Here is a 26,958-nt window from a genome sequence, read left to right on the forward strand (position 1 = left end):
AGAGCAGGTCAGTTCTGCCAGTGTATCAACCCCTGTGTACTGTATATGGGATAAAAACAGATGTACCTCTCACACAACAAACTGTCTTGAGAAAATCTTAGTGGGAATTTTGCCTCTCTTCAACATGGTACGCCTTTAACGGTTTGGGTACAATTTCTGGTGGTATCCATGTTTTTGAAATAAATGTTGCAGCTTGGTGGCTGGATAAATCAACACTACTGAAGCAGATGTTCCAGTTGTTGAGTGGCAGAGTTGTGGGGGACAGGTAGAAGAAGAAAATATAATCTCCTTCCCTATAACAGATGCAAGGATGAGAACACTTGGAGAGAGAATGCAAATACATTGCTATGATAAATTCACCTTAACTTGTCATGGAATGTATAACCATCTCCAAGGGTGGAGCTGTTGGTGGCCAGCATGGTCAATAGGGAAGTACAAGTGTTGTATTCCACAGGCAGCCAGAAACTGGGAAATTATGTCAGTCATAGGAAGCTGCTGGCAGGCATTAGAAACAGGAATTAAAGACTACTATCAGAACACAGTGGACATTCTATGAAAATGTCCAGGTTCTGACATCGTTTCTAAATCCTGAAAAAAGCAAATCCTTCAATCATAGAACTGTGGGAACCAAAGTGTCTTCCCTATGGACTTGATTCTATTCTTTGTTTTTCTTTTTTACTTTGTGATTTTTCAAAGCCTTTTACTATGTGCTTAATTTTAATAACATAGTACTTATAACATTTTGAAATCCAGAGATTTAGATTGTCAATAAATTTAAGCAGTTGTACAACCATGCTAACAAACTGGAGCATTTATCACTATTCACTAAAGCAAAACATGGTCTCAAAAGAAGAGAAGAAGCAGTCAAGCTAACTCTTGTACTACGTCTAAATAATGCTTTGCCCAGCCCAACTGACCTTTGGACATCTATGGAGGATAATATCACTATTGGCATGAAAAGAAACCAACAACACCGGAATATGCCCTTAAAGCAAACATAATTTGTTTATCTTAAGACTTCCATAAAAGTTACTCATTTAAGATTTATTCCTGTTTCACAGGCTGACTCTCCCAACAATACTATTGCTTATGATATTTGCCTATTTCTGGAAGGACATATGTTGCATGACAGGTTCCATATTAACACCATCCTACCAATATACGACACATAATGCTCATTTAGGCAATTTAGTGGGGGGAAATCCATACTTTTGAAACCAAAACCAAACAGCACATTTCAAATTCTAACAGCAATGGACATAAACCCAGATGGATACCTAGTTCTCAGCAGGATGTACCAAAAAATAAAATAAAATAAAAATAAAATAAACCCGCCAGAAAAAAATTACAACTCATTAATTGCTTCTGCATGGTGACCCAGAGACCAGTGAAAAATATCAATGAACATCATAGATAGAGAAACAAAGGGCAATATTAACAGGCTATCTCCTCAGCTAAATTCATAAGCCAATTGAACACCCCAAATCTGAACAATGTGTCCAATGAAAATTGAAAACAAGGCACTTCAAGTATTCAACTATGTGACGGAGGAAAAAGTCACAGATGGACCTTGACTCTCGCACAGAAAAATCTTGCCTTCCAGTCCTGCAAAGTGACTACCTTACCATTCTACTGATGCCATCTAGAGTTTACACCACAGGCATCATATTAAAAAATGTTGCTGTCCCTGCTCACATTCCTTGAGTTCCTGCATCTGACACCCCATGTATATATCCAGCTTATCTGTTCCTGATGGGCCCCACCAATTTATACAGCTGCACTGTCTATTGCTGTGGACAATGGTCCCAACAGGCTCATGCTCGTCTCTCTAAGCCTCACTTCTGCGCCTGGGCATATAGGAGTCCTCATCATCTACCTCTCACTGTCTCTGGAATTTTTGCAGGTTGCCAAGATTACAGCACAGGGCCATTTGCTACCCAGACCAACTATCAGTAGCAGCAGCTACTCATACCACTTCCAAAGGATGTGAACCATGTGCAACAGTGGATTTCACTTGTGGCATGTAAATAGCCTATAATTATTAGGCTGAAATATTAATCTCAGGTTATTACTAAACCCAATGTAGTTTAGCCACTTCCAAAAAAGAAATAACACTCCATTTTTGTTTCTCTGCATCACCTTCCATATTTCAAATTCACTTAGCTGGAATTAGTGATGCTACATTTCCAAGAAAAAAACCTACCTTGTCACTGTCCACTGTATTCTGAGAAGTCCTGGATGCAATTGAAATTGTGTCAGGCTGACTGCTCCCATCTCCTTGGCTGTCGGCATCTTCTCCTCCCTCTCTGCAGGGAAAGAACAAGAACATTTCGTTAACAGACTTGATAACTGCTCAGCGAGTGTGTAAAGAGTCTGTTGCTCAGCTGATCACACATGTGTTACAACTCAATCTGTAATTTAGAATGATGATGTCATCTCTGCCGTGAGGTTAGCACATAATAACTACGTTTGCTCTTTGAAATTGACTATCCTAGGCTTATATGGTGACAGCAATGGATCTTAAAATAGCTCTGTAATGAGTGTGGCAGGCCAATGCCCCATTCAGCTTGGATTTCTCACTTAACCAAACCCAGCCATCGAAATTATAGCCTTGCTGTTTTGCAAAACTGATGTCAATTACCAAGGGTCATTTCTCAGTTCTCACATATTTAGTGATTTAAATTAGGTCATAAAAAAGTACAAAATGTGAGTGTACTGTATATTCCAAAATTGTAGGGATTGGGCCCAACACCTCTGCAGATACACCCGAAGAAGACCTAGGAACCGATTCTGAGTGAGCTGGAGAAGGGGAGGTGCTGCTTTTGAGGTACCAAGGTTGCAAGAGCAGGAGACCGGTGAGAATAACAGTGACAGAGGTGAAGATGTCCAGCTGCAGCCTAATCATCTGGAGTACTTTAAGACCAACATAGTTTATTTGCTTTTAGCTGCTTAAATTGTTTTAAATTTTCTATTTAAATTTTTTTAGACTATTTTTTATTATGCTGTATTTTGTATTTTTATCAATTGCTGTAAACTACCCAGAGACCTTCAGCTATAGGGTGGTATAGAAATGAAATAAATAATAAAATAATAATAGTAATAAAAATACAAACTTTTTTTTATCTTCCTAGCCTAATAGTTCAAATATCCATTTTAGTGAGCTATGGGATGACACAACTCACATATTCATAATGTGACAGTTTATATAGATTTATATACCACTTACCATATTTAGCAAATATATCCAAGCCAAAGGGCCAAATTTAACTAACACATGTCATGCTCTGAAACAATATAATTAAACTTACAATATCTTGGTGTAAAACCAGGCATTGATTCAATAAACTAGCTTTATATATACAAATCATTCACAGGCATCCTGGAAGAAGCGTAGGATTATTCCCTTCTCCTCTTCCACAGCCCTCACTGGCCTTCATCTTTTCCATACAAAGCAATGTATGCGTGTAGGGAACCAGGTTTTTCTCCCTACTTTTCATTCCTTTTTATTTATTTTTGTCATGGAAGTCAAATGGGACCGATTTTATGGGAGATAGTAGATTAAACATTTCACACTGACAAGCATATTACTAGTAGTTAAGTAAGAACAGTGTTTTCTTTTCTCCTTTTTGGCTTATATTACACTTATATTACACCCAGTAGAATGATGTGGTCAGAATCCACCTTAGTCTTTCTTAGTTCAATATATGAATAGATTTCCAATTTCCCAAGATCCTGAGGATTATAGTCAAGAAGCAAACCCATTGACATTCTCATGGGATTTGAAATGAGAACACAGTTAAAGGGTGGGCAACTGATAATGGTGGACATAATCTAGGATAGGAGATCCAGATAATAAAGTCCTGGCTTTGAGAACGAAAGATGCAAGGTGGTAGACCAAGGCCTCCCCACCTGCCCTGGTGCTGGAATTCCCTCATACCCCCCTTTTTAGTTTTGAAAACTAGACAGCAGCAGCCTTGCTCAGGAGGGCTGGATATGGTCTAGAGACTGCCTGTCACTAATCCCTTAGGAGAGGTTTACTGTGCTGTTGATATTCATAGACAAAGTTACTTATAAATTTGTACACTGTTGATTAATCTGCACAAACCAATTGTGTAGCAAAATAATTACTTTAAGTAGAGGATCAATTAAAAAAAGGTAGCTGTTGTAAGGAATTACTAAGATTACCTCTTACTGTTGTTTCTTTGCTTGGCTGGGGTCTTGGGGAGCTGTATTGGCTCTTTCAAAGCTCCTTTTACGTGTATAATCCGTTCCTGTATCACTTCCCGGATATTTTTTATCCATTCTTGTTTTGTTTCAATACTGGATGCCTACAAATTTCAACAGAAGACAAAATTATGATGTTTCTCAAGGATGGGTCCCTGTTTTAGTGCTTTGTTGCTATTCCGTCCACTCCTTTTTCAGCATTACAGAACCATCTGCCTGGTAAGCCAGCAGAAGTTCAAATACCAAACACAGATTGCCAGCTGCACTAGCAAGAGTAATGCAGATAAGTGCTGGATAAATATACGTAGCACATGAAATATAATATGCTTATAGAGGGGAAATGGGATGTTGTTCCATTACTAGGATTTCTTAAACAAAACATCTATGGCACAAGGTCTCTGTTAAAATAAAATTAATCAGCAAAAATGACTAGTTTGCTCAGGTGGGAGGAAAATCACTTGAGTCAAAAAAATCCAGTGGCACTGGGAAGTAGCTAAAGGAAGTGAGGATGATCAAAGACCTTTCCACAAACTGGCTTATCTTCTGCTATAACCAATGACTAGTAAATATGCCTTTTGCTTCAAGCCATGTCAACAGTGCAGACAGCTTCACTTTAGATTGGCAGTGGGCAAACCCCTCAATGGGGCCATTGAAACGGTCCACACTCAAGAGTTCTATGGAATCTGAAGGATTCCCAAATGCCTTTGGGGAATTTCTTGTTATTCTGACTGGTGTCGAATGGTGCGATGGAGAGGACTGTCGACATAATCGCTCCCAAGTGGCTTCCCCTGCAATGCAGAACTCAATTAGCTCCCTCGTTCTCCAAGGAGCTGCAGGCTAGGAAACAGACAAGAGAATGGCAGGAATGCAGACAGTGCAAGTTTCATAGCGACTATGGCCAGATACAAGTGAGAGCACATCATCACGCCTAGTTTTTGGAAGTGTTGGCAGCGAAGTGCTCTTAGTTTCCTGCCACCACAATGTCCTAAAGCAGTCATCCAGCATAGACATTTCAGTGGTGAATACCTCCCGATTGAAGCTTGACTGGTGCTGCTATCATTTCAGCACTAGAGTAAAACATTTCAGCACTGGAGTAAAACTTACTTAGTTGTCCAGGCATTTTAAAGTATTATGCTGGTTTGTTTAGTTTAATCTGCTGTTTTATGCTTTTATTCTGATGATGTTTTATGATTTTATTGCATTACATTGTGCCATGTTTTGATTTTTATGCTTCATCCTTACATTGTAGGATGAAGGGCCAATTAAAATATGTTAAATATGTTAAAAGTTTCAATCACATGAAGTTTGGGGATGTACTGTTAATAATCTGTATCTCATTGTGTGTGATATACTGTATTAGAAACACATGTGGCATCAGCATTCATTTGGGACACATGACTTCCTATAGTGATGCTAATTTCCCATAATCTTTTTTTAATGTAGTACATATTGCATAATAATGGGGATCTGGTGAAAAAAACTGGGTTAGATGTAGGAACACGCAGGTCCAGAGCTGAATCAATAGCTAATAATAAGTGAGATAAAATGGAGTCACTTCATGCATCTTGCAAAACTGTGTTCAAATGCTTTATTTCTATTTTTCTCTCAATATATTTATCTATATTTCTCACATGGCTACAGTTTCCTGACTTGAGTCCAGCACTGGTACCACATCTTTATGATTGAAATATCATCAGTGATTTTGTAGGTGTGCTATCTATCACCTGTAGTTGGTATAGGACTGCTAAGGAGCCACAGTTGAAAGAAGTGAATTTCAGAGTTTTATGCTTTATTTATAAAGCATAAAACTCTGAAATTCTTCCACAAGATCCACCAACCGACTGTTTTACATTGTACCATAGAGCTTAACTTTAATACTTCCTGGTTGCTGAGCAAACACAAAAGCAACAAAGGAACAGAAATTAAGACTGGAGACTCACCTTCAGCACTGTTTTATTATCTGAAGAGGGAGTCCGTCCAGACCACAAGGCAAACTTGCAGGGATCTCCTTCTACGTGCTCTGTCACTCCCAGTTCTGAGGTCTGTTAGGAAGGAGAGATAATTGGGAATCATATTTTCAAGAGGATAAGGAGCTCACATCTAGTGTCATATTGCAGTCTTATGCAATGAGTGTAAATTAATTGTAATGAGTAGTGGTTAGCTATTTCAGGTGTCCTGCGTATTTTGCTTCCCAGGTAAAGTAGAATTAAAGCTAGTCCTCATGGCATTTGACCATGTATCACCAAATTTATTATATCTTCCAAATTTGGTACAAAGACATGCACACTTTTATTTTTCTATAATTAGCAAAGATCCTGAAGCCCATAAAATGCTCATCCTAGCAGACATACCAGTAATTTATTCTTGTAAACATATTTAGTGTGTCCTGCAGAATCTTTGATCTCTTTGCTGAAAATAAGAGAAATTTCAAAGAGAAACAAGTGTCTCTCGCGGCCCTTCCGGATGAGAGACTTGGGGTCCCATACTTGGAAGGAATCCTGAAGAATCAGTTCTCCCTGAACATCCAAGTTTTCATCAAATCCTATAAATAAAACAAATCAGATCAAATGAAAGCAAAAATAACACCTCATGAAACTGATTTCAGACCCCAGTAAGACCAAAATTAGGTACTGGTTAAAATTAGACAAAGCATGACAATTTCAAACAGGTGTGTGTGTGTGTGTGTGTGTGTGAGAGAGAGAGAGAGAGAGAGAGACAGAGAGGAGAGATACATGCATGTGCAGACATAATACAAATAGGCCTGGGATTATTTGACATTGCTTATGGAAGTTCTCAATGTATTTTGCAATTGGACACAGGGATCTTCACAGTAATTCAATAAGGCCAAGTACCTGTAGGAATCAGCCATCTATCTACAAAAAACCCTGTCCATACAAAACAATGAACTTTCTTCAGTCCACCCTGATGCATTTCTGAAAGAAGTAGCATTCCCCTCCCAGCCGTCAAAGACTGCTTACCTTCCAGCATGCTGACATGCATGGCATCATTGGCTTTCTTAGGGACACTGAGCATCACTTCCAAACCATCCTTAAGTTCTCCCTTCCCTTCTTCACAGCATGTTAAAAGCTCCTGAGGGGGAAATGTAAAACAAAACTGAGCTCCAGATAAGATTGTGTTCTTTTGGTTGTAGTTAACTGAGGACGTTTAATCGAGCCTGGATATATGTGTCTTGGTAGGTGTAAATGATGTTAATGTAAAATCAATAACAAGCACTTATTCCCAACTTTACGGAATGTTAAACTTGGGTCCTAGGTAGGATGGCCAAATCAAACTACTTTTAGTCTGTGTCAGTTTTCCTTGTGTTCCTTCATAAGCCTGTTACTGCATTAATCTGCTGGTTGGGGGAAAAAACTGTACAAAATTCATAGGCATGCTATAATGCATTCTAAAATACGAATCTTTATTTGCATGTTGTCATAAAATATACATTTTATTTGCATATCATAGCAAAATAGGGTTTTATATATGCATTTTGTTATGTTTTTTAAACTGAAAACTGCTTGGCCACATTTGGAGAAATGTGGAATTGGAAGGACAGCTACATTCCAATTCGCACATTTACTTGGAAGGTGTAAATAAGGTCAGTTCACTTCCATATATGGACAGAATGAAATGCTTGAGCATCTTTAATACTAGGAATTCAATATCTCACCCAGTTCCCTTTTCCTGTGTGACCCAACCACCTAAGGTCCACCCAATTTTTAAGCAAATATTCTCTTGTCTGCATCTTAGACAGTGTGTGTATGGAGATGGGACATCTGAGGGATCCAAATGGTGCTAAGTTATGAGCCCTATTTTGGTGTTTTCATCCTTGACATGATGGGGGAGAGTGAAGGGTGCACTGGCAAGCCCCAGCCTCTTCCTCACTTCACCTTTTCCTCATTTGCAGTAGTCCATGAGTTGAACTTCTGAAGTGGGGAATCTCCTCTATTCACTGAGATCCAGTGTGCAGTTTAGAACCCTATATACTCAGGGCTCTGAATCACACGTGGAGACTCTATGAGAAGAGGAGGTTCCCTGCTTCAGAAGTTCATCCTTCAACTCACGTAGAGATGTAATTAAGAGGAAGGTAATGCACCAGAGAATCTGCGGCTTGCCAATGCTCCCCTGCTCTCCCTCACAAGGTTTTAATTGTGTAAAGGAAGATAACACTCAAACAAGGCTAGAGTTTGTGATAGTTCTGTGAAAACTGGACTGTAGATTCTCAAGTGTTAAAGCTGTTCTAAGCACCTAAAATGCGAATAATATCCACCTCCCAAGGTGACAGCTCAGATAATCTTTGATTATGTGTGCAATGAAGGGTGGAGGAAAGACATTTGGACCTGGGCAGAATCAGCCCTTTGACGGATTCTAAGTCATACTAATACTGCCTATGCATGGGCTTGTATTTGTGATCCTGTAACGGCAGCTCAATATGTAGTTTTATAAATAAGCAAACAACGATACACCTACCATGCTTGCTCTCCTCCAAAGGAAACAAGCTTTGCAAAGCTTGCTTTGAACTTCCCATGAAAGGGGAGGTGCAAACAATATCTTTCAATCAAGGCTGCTTTTTGATGTCATATTTAACCCCACACTAAAGCAAGAAGTGAAGTGTGAATTTCCAGTGAACAGAGATAGTAAAACAGACATTGATTTATAGTCACTGCTCAAATTGTCTTTTAATCTGTTGATATTATCATGATGGTATTCCATAAAGGATATTACCAACCACATTCAAGGGCAGTTCAAGACCGCAGACTAGAGAATAGAAATAACTACATATTTTCACAGGTGATGATCTAGCTATTTTTTTCATGATGGCATAATAGAGATTGGGAATTTGGTATAAAAGTAATCACAGAAGTGCATGCCGCTAGTGACTGACCTATGGCAGAAGGAAAGTGGCAATAAAATTGGATATTCTTAGGGGCACTCAAAACTTGACAACAAGAATCCTACCTCTCCATACCTGAAAAATATATATCTTTAGCTAATACAGATACATAATTTTATTTCCACTATTGCCAAAAGTAATAAAATAGAAATAGAACTAAGATCCCTTTAAGTGAATGTGAATGGCTCATAATCACAGCATTAGAAGAATTTTCATTCATTTCAATGGGGTTTGTGCAAGAAGGTAGACTGTCCTTATAACTAGTCCTCTTTCACCAGCTCTTCAAAATAAATTGTGGGCCCTTTACCCCCATACAGGCCTCTAATTAAAAATAGAAAACAATTTGCTCTAGACCTTATGTTGTTGATGGGGGAAACAATCAATCAATCTGAGTTTGGATCAGATTATGTAAACTCTGTTCACTCACTTCCATTTGGTGAGGAGCAATCTTACCTCCCTTCCCTTCTAGAATAGCTGCCACATTTCTGATGCCACCAGCCATCCACACCAGGACATCATGTTTGGATATTTATTATTATAAATTATGCATTAATAACATTTATATGCTGCTTAATATTAAAATAACATTAATAGTACAAATCTTCAAGCAGTTATAACATTTGAATAGGATCTACATGTGCAAAAGCTCAGACTGTGCTGTCAATTCCTCAGTTTTATCTGGGAAATCAAATGCACAAAATTGGCCTTTGCGTGTTGTATAGTTGCATAAGGCAGGGTGAGTCAGAAGCTCTGGTCTGGTTTTGCCGTGGCCCCCCCAAACACACATATGAGAATGAATGGAAGTTGGATTGCCTGATTCAGTCTCATGACTTTCCTACTTTCCTGTAACTTAAGAAACAAATAAAGAAAAATAGCAAACTATACCAATATATATTTGGAAACCATGTTGAAATAGTATATTGGAATAACATCATTATTGTCTCATATGTACTGTCTCATTATCACTAAAGCGTAAGTGACTTATTCAGTACCAGCTGTTTGATGTGCGCTGTGCTCAGAAAGCAGGATTGAAACAATTGCTATCCAGAGGCCTTACAGCTGAAGATAGGCAGACCGGAGGATGGTGGAAGTGAGTGACTATCACTGGAAATGGCAATTCTATGATGGTCCAGGTAATGTTTTACTGAAGAAGTTAACATCAGCTAAATAAAGGAATCTAGAAATAAATTTCATAAGAATATTAACAAATGACTGATGTACCTTCAATAAAAGTTGATACTTGGTAATCCTCTGGACAGGTTTGATTAAGTATGAGGAAATGGAGTTGGCCAGACCATGCCTTTGTTGAATTTCCTTTAAAAAGTAAAAACAAAACAAAACCAAAATGTAGTTAAACATATAAACTAAACGCAACAAAAATGCCCCTAGACTCTTGGTCAGTTTCAAAATCAACCACACACAATCAATTTTAGCTGCTAAGTTCCTGAGCTAATCAGTTCTTTGGAGCTAGCAATTATTATGTGGTTTCTTGAAGAACAACAGCATACCACAGAGAAATTGTCTAACCTCTCATGCGGTCATTTCAAAAGAAGTGCTCTATGCAACCATGTCAGTTACGGCTCTGCCCAGATAATAATAAATGGTTTGCTTCAAGTAAATATTTACTCCCATAAAAATGTCCTTTTTTCCTGATTTATGGAGGTTTAAATCAGATACTTCCCATTAAAACTTAGGTGAATTTCATTTCTGGGGTAGAGGTAGATGTCTATTGCAAAGTCTTATCCATTTAAGACTATTTAGTAACCTACAGGACCCCCTTAGGTATTGTTTACTCAATTTGAATGCAAAGCAGACCCATTACAATCCTTGGGATAGATTATGGACTATACCATTTTTCTGTTCAGCAAACAGATTGAGCCAGTTAAAGATTCTTGGCTCTCATCACAATCCCTAGACATAGGAAAGTCTTCACTGACATCTTCAAGTGGCTCCTAAACTCAAAATCTCAACACTGCAAATGGTAGAAAAGTTGGCTGATGTTCAGATTATAACATAAAAGGGTGGAGGGCTCATGAAATTCAGAAGCTGTAACCCCTGAATACCCCCAATTTTAGTCAAGTCATGCCCCCTTCTAAAAGCAGTATCTAAGGGGTCAGAAGGAAAGGCCTCCTCTAACCTCTCTGTAGTTTGAGTAGTAGTGTTGGTACACAATTGAACGTCACAATGGATAGGAAAGTCCTTTCCGAAAGATGCAGGTTGCTGAAATCCATGGTGCTAGGCAAGCATGAAAGTGGCTTTGAAGCTTTGCGCATTCTTCTCCTTTCCAAGAAGAAGTGCAGTGAGAAACACAGTGTCAAGAAGGATGGCTTCATCTAGCATAATTCCCTTATCTAACTCTCATAGGATGTGTGAAGGAAGGCTGTAGATGTGTTAAGAATAAGCAGCAGCTCTTCTCTTAGGACAGGGGTGGATCTGCCACACAGACTTCCTGTTGTATGGTTCCTGGGGAAATTAGGAAGTAGCAGGACTGTAGCAAGAACCCATCTAAGCAATGGGACAGGCACTGAGCAAAGCCGGTCTGCTCTGCTCTGTTCCCAAGTATGGGCTCATGCTTCAGCCACAGTGGAATGATTTACTGTTGTGGCCCATGACTGATTCCCATTTGCACAGCCAGATTAGATTACTAAAATAATATGCATGTAATCCTGAACTTGTGATGATCCTACACACAGCTTCTCCCCAGTTATTTTTGTTTTACTGTATACAATACTGGGAAGACCCAGTTGGCTACAGCTTTCCAGAGTATGTACATTGCTTGGCATATATAATGAACACATTGGCTTCCACATTAATTCTACTACTAAATATATAGTAATTTGTCTGAATGCGTTAGCTCACTCTTCCTTACAATAGTGTGGAGACCAACGTTATCATGCTCTAAGTATTAATGGTTTGTCAAAGGCCACCCAAAGAGCTCATAACCAAGCTGCGATTTGATCATGAGACTGTCAGTTGCATAAGCTCTTAATTGCTATGCTGCACATACTCCATGTTCCTTCCACACAACAACTGTGTAACAAGTGACATAGTCCTAATTAATCCAGGTTTCTCACTGCTTTTTGCCTTAGCTGTACAGAATTGTAGGGTCCTGTCCCATATCCCTATGCAAGAAAAGCACAATCCTACTCTTGCCTGCGTGGGTCAGGAAGCACATATGAATAGTTGCATGCCAGCCCTGAAAAAATTCCACCCCACGGGTAACAGAGCAGACAGAGAGTGTGACTCTTATCAGGGATAAGGGCTTTGATGAGGTGAGGATCAGAGTGATCAGCAACTGGTACATGGTGTCAGGACCAAGAAGAACTTTGCACTGTTGTTCTTTCCACCACCATCCCCAGACTGCAATCCCCCTTTCTAATGAGATACACACTCTGTACCATGACCCACACATAATGGGCTCCCCTGATAGGCCACCTTGTATGATTGATCCATTCCCAGCCTAGGCTACTGGATGTCTGTTGGGGAGCACTGAGGGCTCCCAGCTGCCACATCACAGTTAACTGTTTTTGGTATAGCCACAGTGCAACAGAAGGGTTGCAGAAGAAGAGAAGAGTAGTCGTTGTGAGAAACTCCCTGCTGCATGGGATTGAAACCCAAGTATGTTGTGAAGACTCATGGACTCGCCAGGTGTGCTGTCTCCCTGGAGCACAGATTAGAGATGTGACTGAAGGGTTACCGAAGCTCATAAAGCCGACGGACACATACCCCTTTCTTCTCATCCATGTGGGAACAAATGATGTCGCCAAGCGGAGCTACGAAGAAATCATTTCAGACTTTGAAGCTCTGGGAAGGAAACTGAAGAACTTTGGGGCCCAGGTAATTTTCTCATCCATCCTCCCAGTTATTGGAAGAGGATTAGAAATGGAAAGAAAAATACTCCGGATGAACGACTGGCTACGAAGGTGGTGCCGACGTGAGAATTTTGGATTCTGGGACCACGGGCTATGCTACTTGGAAGATGGACTGCTGGCAAGGGATGGGTTGCACCTCACAAGGGGTGGAAATAATGTGTTCAGCCACAGCATGAAGAACTTGATCAGGAGGACTTTAAAATGAATCTTACAGGGGCGGGAGACGTAAACTTCGAGGCAACAATGGATGGAGGCCCATGCACCACAGTACAGAGAACAGCTCCAATAGTGCCCCAAAATAGTGTCCGCAACAATGTAGGAACAAAGCCAGACTATAAAACACATGGTCTTCGATGTCTATATACTAATGCCCAGAGTATGGGAAACAAACAGAATGAACTTGAACTTTTATTACATGAAGGCAAATACGACCTGATAGGTATAACTGAAACTTGGTGGGATGACTCCCATGACTGGAATATAGCAATTAAAGGATATAACTTGTTCAAAAAGAACAGAAGAAATAGAAAGGGAGGCGGAGTTGCAATATATGTTAAAAATACCTATCCCTGGACAGAAATACAGGCGGATCAGACTGGGAGCCCTATCGAGAGCATCTGGATTAAAATAAATGGGGCAAAGAATAAAAAGAACATGATAATCGGAGTCTACTACCGACCACCCAATGAAGGAGAAGACGAGGACAAAACTTTTGAGAAACAAATTGCCAGTGTTTCAAGGAAGTGTGATGTAGTAGCGATGGGGGACTTCAATTACCCTGATATCTGTTGGGAGACAAATACTGCCAAAAGCGGCCCTTCCAAGAAATTCCTGACATGTGTGGGTGATAACTTTCTCCTACAAAAAGTGGAGGAAGGAAGGAACTAGAGGATCGGCAATCCTTGACTTGATATTGACCAATAGGGATGACTTAGTGGATAAAGTGGCAGTTACGGGAACTCTGGGGGAAAGTGACCATGTCATACTTGAATTCTTGATTATAAAGGAGACAAAAGCTGAGTGTAGCCATACAGGTACTCTGGATTTTAGGAAAGCTGATTTTAATAAACTCAGAACTATGATAAGTAAGGTCCCATGGCAAGTGAGCCTAATGAGAAAAGGAGTGCAGGATGGGTGGGAGTATTTAAAAAAGGAAATTTTAAGGGCACAGTTACAAACAATTCCAACAAGGAGAAAAGATAGAAGACAACAGAGGAAACCAATGTGGCTCCACAAAAAGCTTAGAGATGACCTGAAAACAAAAAAGGATACATATAGGAAGTGGAAGAAAGGCCAGGCTACAAAAGAAGAGTACAGACAGGTGGCACAGAAGTGCCGAAATGGCGTCAGGAAGGCTAAAGCTGAGAATGAGCTGAGATTAGCGAGGGATGCTAAAAGCAATAAAAAGGCTTTCTTCAGATACGTGAGGACAGAGGAAAGAAATGGTGGTTCAACTGCTTAATGAGGATGGCAGATTGATAACAGATGACAAAGAAAAGGCTGAAGTGCTCAATTCCTACTTTGCATCAGTCTTCTCCCAAAAGCGGGTCTATGACTCCCCTAGAAAAAATGAAGCAGAAGTTGAGGGGGCACGATTGCAGTTTGAGATTGATAAAGAAATGGTCAAAGAACACCTAATTTCCTTGAATGAGTTCAAATCTCCAGGGCCCGATGAACTGCATCCTAGAGTAATAAAGGAGCTAGCGGAAGAACTCTCAGAACCTTTGTCTATTATCTTTGCAAAATCATGGAAGACGGGTGAGGTGCCGGACGACTGGAGGAGGGCTAATGTTGTCCCTATCTTCAAAAAGGGCAAAAAGGAGGAACCTGGGAACTACAGACCAGTCAGTCTGACATCCATCCCTGGGAAAATTCTGGAGCAGATAATAAGGAAGTCAATCTGTAAACACCTTGAAATCAATGCGGTGATTACTAGAAGCCAACATGGATTTGTCAGGAACAAATTCTGTCAGACTAATTTGATCTCATTTTTTGATAGGGTAACCTCCCTTGTGGACTGTGGGAATGCTGTGGACGTTATATATCTTGACTTCAGCAAAGCTTTTGACAAAGTACCACATGACATTCTGATTAACAAACTAGCTGAAAGTGGGCTAGATGGAACAACTATTAGGTGGATTCACAGTTGGCTACAGAATCGGACTCAAAGAGTACTTATCAATGGAATCTTCTCAAACTGGGGAGGGGCAACGAGTGGGGTACCGCAGGGCTCAGTCCTGGGCCCAGTGCTCTTCAACATTTTTATTAATGATTTGGACAAGGAGGTGCAGGGAACGCTTATCAAATTAGCAGATGACACAAAATTGGGTGGGATAGCTAATACCCTGGAAGACAGAAACAAACTTCAAAGTGATCTTGATAGGCTGGAATGCTGGGCTGAAAACAAAAGAATGAAATTTAATAGAGATAAATGCCAAGTTCTACATCTAGGAAATAGAAACCAAATGCACAGTTACAAGTTGGGGGATACTTGGCTCAGCAATACTACAAACGAGAAGGATCTTGGAATTATTGTAGATCACAAGCTGAATATGAGACAACAGTGCGATATGGCTGCAAGAAAGGCAAATGCTATTTTGGGCTGCATTAATAGAAGTATAGCTTCCAAATCATGTGAGGTACTGGTTCCTCTCTATTCGGCTTTGGTTAGGCCTCATCTAGAGTATTGCGTCCAAGTCTGGGCTCCACAATTCAAGAAGGACACAGACAAGCTGGAGTGTGTTCAGAGGAGGGCAACTAGGTTGATCAGGGGTCTGGAAACAAAGCCCTATGAAGAGAGACTGAAAGAACTGGGCATGTTTAGCCTGGAGAAGAGAAGATTGAGAGGAGCACTCTTCAAATACTTAAAAGGTTGTCACACAGAGGAGGGCCAGGATCTCCTCCCATAGTGCAGGACACGGAATAACGGGCTCAAGTTAAAGGAAGCCAGATTCCAGCTGGACATCAGGAAAAAGTTCTTGACTGTTAGAGCAGTACGACAATGGAATCAGTTATCTAGGGAGGTTGTGGGCTCTCCCACACTAGAGGCCTTCAAGAGGCAGCTGGACAACCAACTGTCCGGGATGCTTTAGGGTGGATGCCTGCATTGAGCAGGGGGTTGGCCCCTTCCAACTCTGCTATTCTATGATTCTATAAGGTTCCTCAAATACAAATCCCCAGAAGCCTGAATTCAGGTGCCTTCCAATCAACTTAGCATACAGAGGTCTCTGCAGCCTACTTTTGGTAAATCTTGTCTGTGGCCTAGGTCATAGCAGTGTTATTGTCATTGTTCGGTGCAGGAGGTATCCAAGTGAGTGCTAGATTTTTAGTGTGATTTTAAATTGCTATTTTAAAAAGCATTTTAGTTCAAAATATAGGGCCAAAGTCAGCCAAGAAGTTGCCTGTTAATGTCCCAGAGCACCTAATTTCCACCATGATATTCTCTAGACATGATTTTCTGCTGCCCTAGTTTTGCAAAGCACACCTGAAGAGATGCCAAATCAAACCAGGAGCATTTTGCAATCTTACTGCATGACTGAATGAGTATATGAGCAGCTAGGATAAAGGACAGCCAGCCTGTAAGGAATTTAACCCCCAAACAATCAGAGAAAGTTAGTGTCTTTTCTTCCTGTTGCTTTTTAGGATTTGCTATCCTATCAGCTTAAAAACACACACACACACCTTCCGTTTGCAAAAATCACAAATGGCCTGAAACGTCAACTTTTCGGTATTAAGCAGTATCAAAAGGTTTCCAACCAGGGTAACACAGCTGGGCTGCAAAAGCTTAGCTAGGCAAATTCTTTTTAATCTGTGTCAACCCTGTTAAACATGTAAATCTGCTGAAATGTTAACATCCTTTCTGGAAACCTTTGAGTAGGCTGGAATGCCACCTGCTGGTAACTGTATTTAACTGTCATCCATATTTTCACTAAGAGGACAGGGATAATCCTAAGAGAGACTCCTATGAGACCCTGCTCAATTAATAATAATACATGCTCTTTATCTTTTTTTTTCTTAATTCACTTGAAGAGTTCCGAACACTGAACAGACTAGAGAAAATGTAATCAATGGCATGTAAAGAAGCATGCCATACAATGCTGTAGCAGCTGCAGCTAGGTAGAAAAACTGTCAGGGGATGATATTTCTAATTAGGGATGTCCAATTTACGATTAGATTAACTATTATGCTAAGTAGAGCAGAGACCCAGCCAACCTAGATGCCTATCTCCAGCGCAATTAGCTAAAAGTGGATCTGTACAGTAAGAAAGACTATCCTGCTTCCAAAGTTTGGTTTCTGAACACCTCCCTTGGCTCAGATCAGAGAGAACAGTGGCATGTTCACATACCCAATGGAACAAATATAAGTGTGTGTGTGTGTAAGGGGAGGATTTTTATCAGCTAAACAGTGCTGAGGGAAAGGGAAAGCCAGTCACAGATCTCCAATGTCTCACCTACTTTGGTCCTAAAATAGTTACAAATTCAGCATAATAGTGTATTTATGTGGGTTTTGGGGGCTGGAACTTTTAGTACACAGTCTCAAATTCTGGGGGTTAAATGAGTCATATTAGTATAATGCAAATTTGTGAAATAAGGGCCAAATTGTTTCCATTAGAATGTGATTTTTTCACTGAAATTTGAGTTTGCCGTTGAATGCATGCTTCCATTAATTACTGAAATAAAGATAGGCCTGAAATCAAAAAGCTGAACGAGAAAGTGCAAGAGCATCAAGGCTTGTTAGACCTAGGGATAGGAAGGGCACTTATGCTTTTAACAGAAGTGTGACAAGCAGAATTAGAGCAGCATCACACACAGGAAAATCACATTTGCTTAGCATCGATTCTCCGCCTGCGCATTTGTCCCTCATTACTTCCTCTTTCAAAAAACGTGGCCCATTCAGTGGGCCATTTTGATTGCGCTGCTTCTCCTGCACACAGAAGGAGTTAGCGGAAACTTCAATTTTAAAAAATAAGTCGGACTTACTGGGGGTTTTTTTATGGCGCGAAGAAGGCTAGAAGGGGCGGGAGGCACACGGGATGCAGACGACGTCATGAATAGGACCCGCAAAAATCCATGAGTGCCCAGTAATGAGTGTGCAATAGAACGTTCGTATAATGAATCTCTTAGAAAGTAAGTTTATCTCAACGGTCGTGCAGACTCCTAGAAGTTCTATCCCAGCCCTTTGGGCAACAAGCTTATTATTCAAACCTGAACTTAAAAAGCTGAAATTCATATTACACAAACTCTATACATCAAAAGGTGGATAACTGCAGACTTGAAATGGATTATACAGTTCAGCTCCAGGTTTGGCAGCTTAAGCAATAAAAGGAGAGAGATACCCTCATTTTGTTTTGACACTGAAAGTAAAAAAAGGAATGGCAGTACATTCAAGCATCTAGGATGTTCAGTGCTTAGGTTTTTAAGTGGATTATGTTTCCAATAAGAAAATAATTTAATAAATAATTTTAACATGGGTATATTTTTTCAAGCAGGGGCCCTTTTTCATGTGACCTGTTGCAAGCAATCCACACATTTTCCCTCAAAGTAGACATTTTCTTGCAAAATTATCACATTTCCCTAGCACTCAAACTGCATTATTTTGTTCTGCGATTCTTTCCCCAACCAATGCTATCATTTCTGTCCCAAATGATGTGTGGAACATGGTTGTGCACATATAGGGACACGTATAGATCAGTGCCTTTGTGATATGAATGAAAAGGGAATCACTTGCCCATGTCATTTTGTAAATTTTGTTTTTCATCCATAGCTTTTAAAAACAATAATTATTTGTTGCAATATGTTGAAGGCAAAAGGGAACGCATACGGACACCCCTAGGGAAAGAACAACCCAGCCTAAACTATTCTGCCTGTTTTTATTTAAATTCTATAGGAGCAACAAGCTGAAAGGGGAGCCTGTGTACTGAGACTCTTTGCTGCAGGAGAACTTTGCTGGTTTAAAGCGCTAGTGCTGGAGTTCTTACCACTACTTTTTGGTGACTTTCTCTAATACTTGAAAAACTACTGATCTTTTCACTGGAAAAAGTAACTATCCATGCAATCTGATTTGGTTTATTTGTTTGTTTGGTTTGCAGGGAGGAGTGATTTCTCCTTCACTAAATTTGCTAGCTTATACGCACATCGTAAAAGTGAAGAATATTTGGCACAACTCTAAGACAGATACCAGATGCTGTCGGGAATGCTGCTGCAGTGGCTGCCCAGCTTGGATGCTTTTCTGATGGGAAAAAAAATCCTCTATATTGCTACATGAGAGTTTTTGCACGAGTGCTGCCAGAGTCTTGGTGGCTGCTGGTGCTCATCTCTTTCTCCCCTGGCAGCCACTGAAAGAATTAAAGCCATAAAACCAATGTCACACTAACAAGTCCACAAGTGCGACGGGACTTTTCCACTCTCAGCTCCCTCCTGCAGACCTCCATGCCACCCAAACATCTGCCTCAGAAAGTTTCCCAGGCCTCTGGAGCAGATTTTGCAGGTAGGCAGGGGATTGCATGTGGGGGGCGGGATTTCTCCCCTCCTGGTTCTGCTGATGAAGACCACTGGATACAAACCCATAGAGCTAATTATTTATTTTTAAGAGGGAAGTGCAAAGCAAAACAGAAGCATGCATCATGGCCAATCTAACAGGGATGAGCAGTAAGTACTTACATCGAAGAATGTTCCTGCATGCTCTAGGATCAGTTGGCTGGAATCAGGCTTGTTTTTGCAGTAGGTAACATACATCTGAAATTTATCCGCCTGTAAAAATAAACATCGGGGTGGGGGGAGGGGAAGCAAGATAAGCAAATGTCGTGCTTGGACCATCTCCCATTAATAATAATTTCTCCCTTCCACCTAATAAATCACTTAATAATATAAATCTGTCCTTTAACATTGAAAGTATTACTGGCAAATGGAACAATAAAAAGTAAAATATATGCCTCATGTCAGAACACTACATTCCTTAGGAGATAAGCATGATTGTCTTTCCCATGAACTAAATGTGCGTCCTTTCAGTGATTTTGACAATCCTATCCATAATGCCCACTGACAGATTTCAAAGTGTGCTTAAGGCTCAGTTCAGACAACACATTAGTCAACGGTGGTTATAGAACTCCATGGTGGAGGTTTTTATACCACTGTTGAGAAACGTGTTGTCTGGCGGAAAAACTCCATGTGACAGTGGAGGTTTTGGGGGGAAAACACTCTATGCAGCATATCCACACTGTGCAAATGAGAGTTCCTGCACAACTATTATGTTGTGTGTTGTGTGGTGGGCTCCACGGAGTTTTCCATTGCGTTGAGTTGATTTTTCCCACTGGCTACAGAGTTCCCTGGCAAGAGCAGCGAATGGGGAGAGTACTGCTCTAGGAGAGCCACCAGGCTTGTTTTTTGCAGCAATGGCTTATGGGATACCATTGGGAGAAGTGGGGCACGAGAGAGGGTGGAGGAACTGTCAATCAAATGTCACAATGGATTTTACTTAACTCCACGCTAGCCCACCATCACACAACAGTGGAGTTAGAACATGTTGTCTGAGGAGTACCCCCTAAAAATTCAACTGTTGAGTGGAGTTTCCCACTGTGTTGACATGTTGTCCTAAGGGAGCCTGAAAGTCCCTTTTTGCCACTGAAATATGACTAGCATAAAAGGTACGACTAGCTGGTTAGAACAAATAAGGTTAAAACTGAGATGTTCTAAAGATCTAAACATAAATTTATTATTATTATTATTGCATTTATATCCCGCATTTTTTCCTCCAAGGAACCCAAGGCGGCATACATAATCCTCCTCTCCATTTTATCCTCACAACAACCCTGTGAGGTGGGTTGGGCTGAGAGTCTGTGACTGGCCCAAAGTCACCCAGTGGGTTTCCATGGCTGAGTGGGGACTAGAACCTGGATCTCCCGACTCCCAGTCTGTAGCCACTACAGGTACTGCACACTTTTAAAGTTCTGGCTCTATCTCAAACTTGCACAGTTCATAGAAGCTCTTTCATAAAAAATCCATGTTGGTAGATAAATGCCAGAATTTTAAAACTTTCACAATATAGCCATTTATGATAGGAAAATCAGAATAGAAGGAACTGGATTATGAAAGGAAAAAGAGACTATATTTTATTCCATGGGTTCCCAACTATATCAAGGGAGCCATTTTCTCCTTTTTGAAGACTTATCATTCAGCCCAACTTCCTGTTCTGGAAGAGATCACCTCATCTTTTGGGGGCTCCATCACACCTACATTTCCCCCCCCCCCCCGGTTTGCCTCTGCGATTTCTACCTCCATTTCAATAGTGCGCCAAGCTAATAGCCCCTTTCATGTGGGTTTGTGGTATCGTGCTATGCCGATGAAACCTCCCTTTCACTTGTTTGCTCCTCCACTCCACCCCACCCTGCCCCACCCCTTCTCCTTCTGCCTCCAGTTCATTGGTTGTAACATTGTGTTCAGTGTGGGTTCCTTCCCCCCCCCCTTACTCTGGCTTAGTTCTCTAACAATTTACTAATTTAACATTTCATCGTCTGGGCTCCATTTCTGCAGGCAATGAGAGTGGAGTTGGAGCAGTAAAAGTCCATTCAACTGACTCAGCACAAGTCCATTGGTTTGACACAGTGCTGGAGGAGGAGAACCACTCCGCCCTGCCCTTTCGTCAGCAAGCTCTCCCTTCAAAGCACATGTTCCAAGGAAATTGCGAGAGGACAACACTACACGGGGGCTGAAGAGCGCTTTAATTCCGTTTGGGGGAAATAATCCAGACTTCCCCCACTCTAGGAAAACATGAAAAAAGGAGGGAAGAAGTTGCAGGACTGGCACAATGCCATCTGAGAACCATGCTGCAAAACCACAAACCAGGCATGACGAGAGTGTGATAAAACGCTGGTGTGATGGAGCCCTTAGCCCCTTTTGTGCTACATTGACCTCATCAGCCATCCGTAGAAGCCTGGCATTCCTGTGATGAGCTGCAAACTACCATTTAGCAATTATTGGGTGGCTGGCATTAATGAGTGAGGAAAAACTTCCTATAAAAGATTCACATGCCCTTCAACAAATTACTACCTGAGTACCTTATTACACAGTAATATTACTACACAGTAATATTTGTAGTAATATTACTACAAATTACTACACAGTACCTTAGCCTATTTAAAGCTGCCTAGTCCCTATTACAAATCCTGGGACGCCCATTAACAAATGGTACTATGTTAAGACACATTACCCAGGTGACAAAACAATGACCCACATCTTCAGGGAGTTGTTCATATTTTTCTAGTTCTTTCAGAAAAATGCTGAAAAAGTAAGAGAAAATTCTATTATTAGTTTCAATGTCCTTTGGCCTCCCCTTATAATAGCCCACACAGTTTTCAACATATTCATAAGTATTTATACCCTGCAATCTTCTGTGGAACCCTATTCAGCTGAATGAGTCAGGGGAAGACCTCATGCATCTGATTAAAGCAGGTGCTGGAAGATGAAACATTCCTGTATATATTTAAGAAGGACCCTCCAAATTTACCTTGGATTTTGCTTAACATAAAATTGCTGGCAGATCAAAGATGTGTAACACTCACCCTGTAAAATTTTACTAATCTTACTGAAATGCTTTAAATTTCCTTTGAAATTTTCATACAGATTTATCTACTTTTCAAATTAGGCCAACAGCACTGCTGAACTCTGGTTACTTCATCTGCATGGTAGGCCACTTTCACATGATAATTCTTCATCTAAAAGTTGCAATAACTAACATTATTGCCACACCAATCTCTCTATTGCATAGGGGGGTGAGTTTTGGGCCTTCCTACATGAGGCTTTTGTCCTGCACCTTTACCTGGGCTTCTGCTTCTGGATTCTTTGTGGGATTAAGATTGGCTCCTTTTAGGGATGGCCAAACTCCCACACACCCAACTCATGTGCCACTTGCCAGAGTCCCGCTGGTTGCCTGACCCTGTTCGGTGTGCGGGGTGAGCTGCTGGACAGTCCGCAGGTGCCTGGCAAGTGATGTGCAGCATTCCGCTTAACCATGAGCTGCCATTTGGTGCAAAACCACAGGTAAGCAACTTACAGAAATCGCCATTTTGTGCAAAATGGTAGCCATAAATAGTGCCATTTATGCAAAATTGGTCGAATGGTATAATTAGTCTAATGTTCTAATTAGCTGTGATTAGTAAATGGTCTAATTACCTGTGACTTTGTGCAAAATTGTGGCTTGCGGGTACAATCAGGAGCACACAAAATCTTGTGTAGAAAGGCTCTCTAAGTCACCACTAGATATTCCTGTAGGGTCTATCACTGATGTCAAAACTCTTGACAGCAGTAGAAGGATCTACAGGGCAAACCACAATAAACATTGCTTCTGGACATGTATGTGTATGTTGTGGGGAGGGGAGTGTTATCGCACAAAAGCCATCTCCATACTCAATAACGTAGCATATAGGCCAGCTCTGCCCTGTATTTTTCAGGCTAGGATCAATAAGACAATTATCTTCCATATCCATAGTTTAGGATGTGTCCTTGAATACATTATGTGGCCTGACCGAAGAGGATATCCTTCTATGAAGAAATTTTAAGAATATTTAAGAAAACATACTTATTATGAAAGTCGTATATCTCCTGTATGTTGCCAAAGATTATGTGTTCTTTGTTAAGAATCCCTGGGGGTATCTCCTCCACTCCACTTGTCATTTCCCAAAGGTAGGTCTAGAAAACAACAGCAATTCTTGAAACACAGTGAAGAAGCACAGAACAAAAGAACAGATCTTCTGTTTCCTTGGAAAGGCACAAAATGTACAAGAAAATGTGGGGTTCTAAGCCTTAAAAATAAAACATCCATCCACAACACCCCCATCCCACCCTCCAGAAAGGATTGTCGCTGTCCAATGACATAAAAAAAATATCTTAACAACCCAGACAGAACTGCTAACAGTTCTAAGCTTAAGTTCCATGGCTGTGCTTTGTGTGTTATGCATACAAAATCCTTTTCTGAGGTCCCATCTGAATGTTATTTTGCCCAGCCTTCACTCACTCATACTGCTGCGCTGCATAGCTACAGAAAATGTAATATGCCAATTCTGATCACATCAATTGTACCCACATTCCACATCATTCCACCTGTGCAGAATGTACGAGCCTTGCACATGTACAGACTGCTGGTGCTCAAACAGCAAGAACTAGGTCTGCAATAATGGCAGCCTACAGAGAACTGTGAACTTCCACACAGGTCTCATCTGCTGTAATATTCAGGCCAGCTTATATTACTGGCAGCTCTGAAGTAGCAACAAACTTAACTGTGATATCAGAAATACCATAGGATCTTTCTATAAAAAAACATTGCATTTGTGCTTGCTTGACAACATACCTCTAAACATTCATGCAAATCCCTGACATATGCCTTCTCAGTCTGAAGCAGTTCAGCCATGATGAATCTAGAAAGAGAAATTCCTTAGAATAAATGTGAATATTATTAAAACACACACATACAGACAGACAGACAGACACACACACACACACACATTTGTGTACCTCTACTCATGGAAGGCTCTTCAATCCAGCAATTGTATCCATGAATGGGGGGTGGAGGGGTAATTTCTGCTGATTTCCCACTTCCCTCTGCAGCCCCCTGTGTCTCCCTAAATCTGCTCTGGAGGGTTGGAGGGCCCTTTGTAACAGTGTAAGAGGTGGCAAAGGCTGTTGCAGGAGAAAAGGGGAAATTCTGAAAATCACCTCCCTTCCCTTCTTGGGAACCTTTGCTGGAGCAAAGAGTGTTCTGTGAGCCGAGGAACACAACTGGATACAACCAAGTATTACCAAGGAAGAAAGAAAAACTTCAAATGCTTTAAATATTATATAGACCAACCCTATGCATATTTTCTCAAAAATAAATTTACACAGGATTGCAGCCTTTATCTTTCTGGACAGGCCAAATTACACCCTGCCAATAAAATACTGTTTACTTGGCCATCTCATTATATATGATCACATTTCCACATTAGAAAAAATGTTCTTCTGAAGGTATGTAAAGGTTACATACTAGAAAAGTAGGAACCTCTTCTAGCATACAATAAGCAAGTGTGGTCATCCTCCTGCTTCCTACTGTTTCTTGTTGCATGTGAAGAAGCAACGTAAGCCTCTCCTCTTGATGTACGGGTGAGAGTGTTGGAGTAGAATTGGGGAAATGCAGGTTCAACTTCCTAATCAGCTATTAAGCTCACTGAGTGACCTTGGGCCAATCATTCTCTCTCAGCCTAACCTACCAGGAGAGGGGTTGATGTGTGGATAAAATGGAAGAGTTAATTATGTAAATTGTCTTGACCTCCTTGAAAGAAAGGCAGGGTATACATATGATAAATACATGAGTAAAATGTAAAGGAAAATGAAGATATTTACCTAAGTAAGAAATGTACTTGTACCATTGTAAATGCCAGGCACTTGTGCTACGTAACTTCCTCTGATATTTTCTCCCTTCCCCTCAACCTACATCACTTTCAGTTTCTAATGTATTTGTATTTTTGTCCTGTTTTATGGACATCTATTTAGAACGCATTAGGTTATGTTTGAAGCTTTGTGAATTGCAGCTATCTTGGCATGACTGTGTAATTTGCATAATACTTGCATAATTCCATAAACTGTAAAATTTCTGGAACCGAGAATAAATGAAAATATTGTTAATCTTACTGTGGTCATATATAGAGAGAGAACACTTATCTTGTTAAATAAAAAACAGCAAGCATTTAGTCACACACACACACAGAAAGAATACACAACTTCCTCCATAACATTCCATACATATTGTATTTTGGTATATATTTTTTATGTTTCATTGCTGACAACCATGCAGTTCTATTCAATCATTCAATGAATAAAGGCTGTAATGCAGCAATGGCCAATTCGCATGCAGACTAGTGTATCTCCATGTAAAAACTGAGGGTTAAACTGAGTTGGTACATTCCTGTGATAAGACAGCACCATTCCTGGCAGTTAACAACAAATCGTCCCTCGGATAAAGTTGTCAAAAGGGTAAAAATCTGAGAGGATTCCTTCCATAGCAAATATGAGGCAATAAGGATAAGACATTGTGATTTACACGTTGTGTCTGAAGACAAAGTTCCATCAAAGCAATTGCCTTGTGCACTTCCCCTCCCCCTCCCCAACACATCTGCACCAAGTCACTGCCAAAGACAGAAAAGATTTACCCTTTGGTCAGATGCAGCAATACAATAATTGTATATAATTATGTATGATATAATTAGGAATGAATTAATCCCAGACACTTTGCAACCGTTCAACCAAACACAGCTTACTTCTATCCTAATTCTGGTCTTTTGCCTGCATTACATTCAGTACAAATGTACAGAATGTGCTGTCCTACGTGCCTCACAACTAGGTGGGCTTATTGAATTGCTGAGATGAAACTACTGCTGTTTGCCATTCCCATTTCTCACTACTTACTCTTTCTTTCTGGCTGACTTCCTTTTTTCTTCATTAGCCTCATGATTGGCATCGCGTAGCTTCACCTCACGATCTGACAGACTCGCTGGAATGATGTCCAATTCCAGGTCCTTGTTATCCTGAAGAAAAAAATAGTGACACAGACTCTAAATACATTCCTATGCTTAGTAAAAGTCAGCACATCTACAAAGTGAGAAAGATGAAAGGAATGACAATAGCACTAGAAGAGGGGCGGGGGCGGGCACTAGGAGAGCGTTGCAGAGACAGAAAAATCCCAACTGGATCTACACAGTTATTAATGACTAGCTAACAGCATATCAAATTTGACAGGTGGTGAAGGGGGTTGGAACATTTCAGATATTTTCCACCCCAATTGTCATCTTCCATCCATCAAGTGCTCCTTTCCCACAGCACTGGTGCTGCTTTCAGGAAGGCATGGCTTCCCTCGTGAGTATCCTGGGCAACCTAATTTCAATAGGGAGGGGCAGATTTTGCCTCCTGCATAAAATTGCCCCTAAGAGCAGCACTTTCGTTT

At 40.6% G+C, this 26,958-nt stretch overlaps 1 protein-coding gene across 1 annotated transcript in view; it reads right to left on the minus strand.

Annotated features, from left to right (window-relative positions):
- The window catches only part of KALRN (kalirin RhoGEF kinase), a 559,448-nt gene that overhangs the window by 127,439 nt on the left and 405,051 nt on the right, over window positions 1–26,958 (minus strand). The window contains exons 23-33 of the mRNA XM_063116666.1: window positions 26,424–26,542; window positions 24,334–24,400; window positions 23,566–23,675; window positions 22,198–22,267; window positions 19,653–19,742; window positions 10,343–10,435; window positions 7,203–7,314; window positions 6,576–6,766; window positions 6,165–6,266; window positions 4,186–4,328; window positions 2,204–2,306 (exon numbers count right to left, since the gene is read on the minus strand). Coding sequence (XP_062972736.1) covers window positions 2,204–2,306; window positions 4,186–4,328; window positions 6,165–6,266; window positions 6,576–6,766; window positions 7,203–7,314; window positions 10,343–10,435; window positions 19,653–19,742; window positions 22,198–22,267; window positions 23,566–23,675; window positions 24,334–24,400; window positions 26,424–26,542 — 1,200 coding nt within the window. The remainder of the gene's footprint in view (window positions 1–2,203; window positions 2,307–4,185; window positions 4,329–6,164; window positions 6,267–6,575; window positions 6,767–7,202; window positions 7,315–10,342; window positions 10,436–19,652; window positions 19,743–22,197; window positions 22,268–23,565; window positions 23,676–24,333; window positions 24,401–26,423; window positions 26,543–26,958) is intronic.

Source organism: Elgaria multicarinata, chromosome 2, assembly GCF_023053635.1.
Source record: "Elgaria multicarinata webbii isolate HBS135686 ecotype San Diego chromosome 2, rElgMul1.1.pri, whole genome shotgun sequence".
In the NCBI taxonomy this organism is placed as follows: Eukaryota; Metazoa; Chordata; class Lepidosauria; order Squamata; family Anguidae; genus Elgaria; species Elgaria multicarinata.